The 4,858-nt window shown below is 56.5% G+C and overlaps 1 protein-coding gene across 3 annotated transcripts; it reads right to left on the reverse strand.

Annotated features, from left to right (window-relative positions):
- Nucleotides 1-549: 549 nt before the first annotated feature.
- GJA4 (gap junction protein alpha 4) lies at nt 550-3,995 on the reverse strand. 3 transcript variants are annotated; one of them, XM_072975814.1, is made up of 3 exons: nt 3,748-3,995; nt 3,474-3,577; nt 550-2,095 (listed from the first exon to the last, which is right to left on the reverse strand). In XM_072975814.1, the coding sequence occupies exon 3, from the start codon at nt 2,076-2,078 to the stop codon at nt 1,077-1,079; it is 1,002 nt and encodes a 333-aa protein (XP_072831915.1). In that variant the 5' UTR covers nt 2,079-2,095; nt 3,474-3,577; nt 3,748-3,995; the 3' UTR covers nt 550-1,076. The 3 variants fall into 3 exon arrangements, with proteins under 3 accessions (XP_072831915.1, XP_072831914.1, XP_031539860.1); XM_072975813.1 differs by lacking the exons at nt 3,474-3,577; nt 3,748-3,995 and adding an exon at nt 3,213-3,298; XM_031684000.2 differs by lacking the exons at nt 3,474-3,577; nt 3,748-3,995 and adding an exon at nt 2,246-2,591.
- Nucleotides 3,996-4,858: the final 863 nt, after the last annotated feature.

Raw genomic sequence — 4,858 nt, forward strand, 5'->3', positions numbered from 1 at the left:
TTTAGGTGCATGGTGGGGAGGTATAATGCAGGCCCTTGCGCTGCTCCTTCTGGTGGGCAGACTAGAAAGGGCCAAAGTAGGAGGCGTAAGTGATCTAAATCTGCCTCCCGAATACCAAGAGGGTCCAGGATGAGGCAGGATGGGGTGCAGGCCCATTTGAGCTGGACTCTGAAGGGCTTGGCTGGCTGGCAGGCAGGCAGGGGAGCAGTGTCCGATAAGGAAGCACACTGCAGTGGGGCCATGGGGCAGGATGGGGACAGACACTGCTTTGACCGCTGATTAACGGGCAGGTCGAGGGGGCTGGGGCAGTGGGGATGGAAAGAAGAGGATAGTGTGGAGGCATTTCAAAAGGCAGAGTGTTTCAGACTCAGGGCTACTGAGAGGTGGTATGTAGGATTTTGAAGGTTTAAGGTACTGGCTGGAGTTTGGGTTGCAGAGACCAAAGACAGATTATGTAGGACCAAAAAGAAAAGGAATCCTGGGCAAAGCAACTGTCCCCCCAACTCCCCTCTCCAAGGCACAGTATGACAGTATCAATACACACCTCACTTGTGATCAAGTCTTGTTTATTTTAGAAGCATAAACAGCGGAACTAGAAAGGCATGATGAGAACAAGACACTGGTCCCCTTGACAGGGCCAGATCCAGCACAGGCTGTCTGCGTGTGTGATCAAGGCCGACCCAGCAGCCTCCACCAGCCTTTTCCTGTGAGGATGGGGTGTGCAGACAACCTGGGGGAGGCGAATCTTCCTTGGGGATGGGGGTGGGGTAAGTTTCCTCTGAGTCCCTCTGAACCAGGTGAAAAAGACCAAAGGGCCCAAACACCCTTGGCCAAGAGCACCCCAAGCTGGCTCTGTCTGTGCCTGGGACAAAGCCAAGTTCTGGAGGGGAAACTATGGTGCCCTCTTGTCACCAGGAAGGCCCCAGGTGTTCAAGAACAACATGCAATGAGGCCCTCTGGCCAGTAAGCACCTGCTTCCCCCAGCCCCAGTCATCTCTGCAGAGCCTTCAAGGAGACGGCATTTAAGGCAGCAAGACTTCCCGGGCCTCCTGTTGGGTGATGTAAGCCCCAGGCCCTTACACATACTGTTTCTTGGAAGCAGAGCTGCTGGGGCGACTGGGGGATTTCTGGCCACTCTGGGGAGGTGGGTCCAGGAAGAGGGGGGGTCTGGAAGAAGCCAGCCTCTCCTCTGTAGTCAGGTTGGCCCAGTTCTGCTCACTGGATGAGAGCCCATTGTAGGTGGGGCATGGCGGGGACGAGGGCCCCTCGCCCATGGGGAGGTAGAAGAAGACCTGGTCAGCGTAAGGCTCCGAGGAGGTGCCCTGGGCGGGGGGTATGTCCTGGCCCTGCCGGGCCTTCAGCCCCCGACTGAGGCAGCGGCATAGCAGGTAGGCCAGCTCCAGCACGTTGAGCATCAGGGAGATGAGCCCGACCACCATCATGAAGATGATGAAGATAGTCTTCTCGGTGGGGCGTGAGACAAAGCAGTCTACGAGGTAGGGGCAGGGTGAGCGCTGGCACACAAACACGGGCTCCATGGTCCAGCCATAGAGACGCCACTGGCCATACAGGAAGCCTGCCTCTAGCACACTCTTGCAGAGCACACTGGCCACATAGGTGCCCATCAGTGCCCCACGGATCCGCAGGTGGCCATCCTCTGCCACTGAGATCTTGGCCATCTGTCGCTCTATGGCTGCCAGCGCCCGCTCCACCTGTGGGTCCTTGGCTGGCAGTGCCCGCAGCTCCCCCTCCTTCTGCCGCAGCCGCTCCTCGCGCCGAGTCAGGTAAATGACATGGCCCAGGTAGATCAGGGTGGGCGTGCTGACAAAGAGGAACTGCAGCACCCAGTAGCGGATGTGGGAGATGGGGAAGGCCTGGTCGTAGCAGACGTTGGTGCAGCCCGGCTGGGCTGTGTTACATTCGAAATCTGACTGCTCGTCGCCCCAAACTGACTCGCCAGCTAAGCCCAGGATGAGGATGCGGAAGATGAAAAGGACTGTCAGCCAGATCTTGCCCACCACGGTTGAATGCTCTTGGACCTGGTCCAGCAGCTTCTCAAGGAAGCCCCAGTCGCCCATGGCTCCTGGGCCTCCGTCTGCAGGGAGACAGAGGACACTGTAAGCGTGGCATCCTTCTCAGCCATCCTAGCAACAAGCCTTCAGGGAGGCTAGCCATGCCCATTTTACCTACAGGGGACCTGAGCTCCTGGGGTGGGGTGGGGTAAGGGACTGGCCTGGGTACTCACACCCAGTAGCACTCAAAGCAGATCTTTGGATGATGGCTGCTAAGCTCTGGCAAGGGTACAGCTAGGGTTGCCCTCTAGTCACATCTATGTCCCTCTTATTCTGGCTGTAGTCCCAGGATGACTCCAGCCTAAGGAGATATAGATTGAGGTGAGACTCCCGAGCCTAAGGGAACAGAGAATCTGAGGAACTTATCCAAGGTCACACAGCTGTGCCATGCCCCTCCTCCCTTTTGCCCAGGACAGGCTGTCCCCAGACAGTTGGGGTAGTGGTGCTATCTCCAGCTTCTTAGGGACCCAAAGCCTCAGGTCCCCATTCCCCTCCCCATCAGCTCTCACCCAGCTGGCCTCACTGTAGCCTTTGAGTTTGTGGTGGGGGTGGAAGGAAGGCATGCTAGACACTCAAGGCAGCATTCTGCATTAGCTCCACCTGTCAGCAATACGGACCACCTGCCCCTTAAGTACAGACACTTGATCTGGTCCCCCTTCTCCATCCCCTCCCCCCTGCCAGAGCTGTTGCTGCCAAATTCTAGGCTCTTAAAAGGAACTGTCATAGCAGGGTGGAGGCACAGGCCACAAAGTTCCCAGAACATGGGGGGAGAGTAGGAGGAGGAAAGTAGGGGAAAGGGGAGGAGGAGGGGCTTCTTCTCTGGGAGCAAAGCTGTTTAGGGCTAGGCTCTGGAACCAGACCTGGGTTCAAATCCTGTCTCTAACTGGGACCTTTGATACCTGATGACCTCTTAGCACCTCAGTCTCCTCCCTTGTAAAATGGGAGTAATAATAATAATAATATTCCTACCTCCTAGGGTTATAAGGATACAATGAAAGGACGTAGGGACGTGGCTCAGCACACAGGCTGGCCACAGGCCGGCTGGCTGAGCGCGGCCCAGGTGGGTCCCCGCTGCAACCCTCGGTCCCTGCCCGCTCACCCGCTGGCAGGTGGCGCCCCAGCACCCCCAGCCCAACTCACCGCCTGCCTGCCCGGCGGCCCAGGTGGCGGTGGGGACGCACGACGGCCGGAGCGGCGCCCGCGGGAGCCCTGCTGGACTGCGCCTGGCGGCGGGGGCGCCTTAAATAGCGCGCAGGGGCGGGTGGGGGCAGGAAACGGCGGGCGGGCGCTGTTCCCAGCGGGGGCGGGACGCGAGGTGCGGGGTCCCTGAAGCCACTCTCAAGGCAGGCGCCCGGAGGTGGCACTGGGAGCTGAGGGGTGAAGGGAATGAGAAGCCCCTACCTTCCCCTTTTGCGCTGGCGGCCTTCCGGCGGCAAACTCTCCTAGCCTCCGCTTCTTTGGCTGTGGAACGGGGGTTCTCCGGGCGAAGGTTTTTTTCAGGGTGGCTGCGTTTGAAAGAATTACAGCCAGAATTTTCTTATCTCAGGCAACTGGCCCGAGCGGCTGTGAGAGACGGGCAGGTGGAGAGGTGGGTGTGGAGACCTCCAGGGAAGGGCGGCTCCTTGACCCTGGGGGCCTGTTACCCTCGGAGAGAATAAGGGAGAAAACCACTCACGTGTGGGGTGGCCACGGCGCGCCCCGAGCCGTGCCAGGACTTGGTAATGAGGCTCATCAGGGCGTAGGGACCCGAACTGGGAGAGAGGGGTTATAATCTGCCTTCCCTACTGTCTGTGATGGCGCTGGGTTGTCTAATTAGCCCTCGTCCTAGAAGAATTCTCAAACATCCCCACTCCTGGTCAGATGCGATCAGAGGGCACTAAGTAGCTCCCATGGACCACTGAAGACGGGGCAGGGGGACTCTTCCGACACTTAGCTTCGATCCTATTCTCAGGCTTCTAAGTGGGGCGGGGTGGGGGAGGTGGGTAGGGGAGGCAACCAAGGGAATTAAAGGGGTGGGCAGAGCTTGCCATTGTTCATTCAGACGTCACCTTGTCCCTGAATATTCACGCTCTACAGGCATTGTAAGTGGAGCTGGGGGTTTGACCATAAACCAGCCAGATGTGGTCTCTGGCCTGGAGCTCTCACTGGCTGGAGCAGGAGGCAGGAGGCAGGAATAGAGCATACTGGCCCCTGGATGAGAGTAAATGTGCAAAGTTCTCCTGAGAACTACCAGACTGGGGGGACTTGGTTAGAAACCAACGTTTCCTGTCCTGGAGGAGACTGCATTAGCCATGTCGGTGGAAATAGGCAATAACAATCTATAATAGGAATAGAAAGGAGTTTTATTTGAGCCAAACTGAGGACTCTTGTCTGGGAGACAGTCTCTCAGGTAACTCTGAGGAACTGATCTGGAGAAGCATGGTTTCAGTACAGTTTATATCTTGTAAGAACAAAGAACATCAAAGGATTCAGGGATACAGTCCTTCAAGATTAAAAAAAAAAAAAAAGCCAGATCAGCATGTACACAGCGAGACAGTTTGGCCTTGGCACCTGGAAAGGGAGTCTTATCATCGAAGGAGTACCAGCACTGGTGTCCCAGAGAGAGAGGCATGGTGTCATCTTTTATTTTCAACATGAACATCCTTTACTTCTGGTCAGTGCAGCCTTTTTCTTTAATAACTGAAGCATATGTACAATGTAGGTTTGATAGGCCACGAACAGGCTGTTTTAGTTAGCATAAAACTCAGGTTAACTCATGTATAAGCCAAAATGACGTCCTCATACTT

The sequence above is a fragment of the Vicugna pacos genome, chromosome 13, assembly GCF_048564905.1.
Source record: "Vicugna pacos chromosome 13, VicPac4, whole genome shotgun sequence".
Lineage (NCBI taxonomy): Eukaryota > Metazoa > Chordata > Mammalia > Artiodactyla > Camelidae > Vicugna > Vicugna pacos.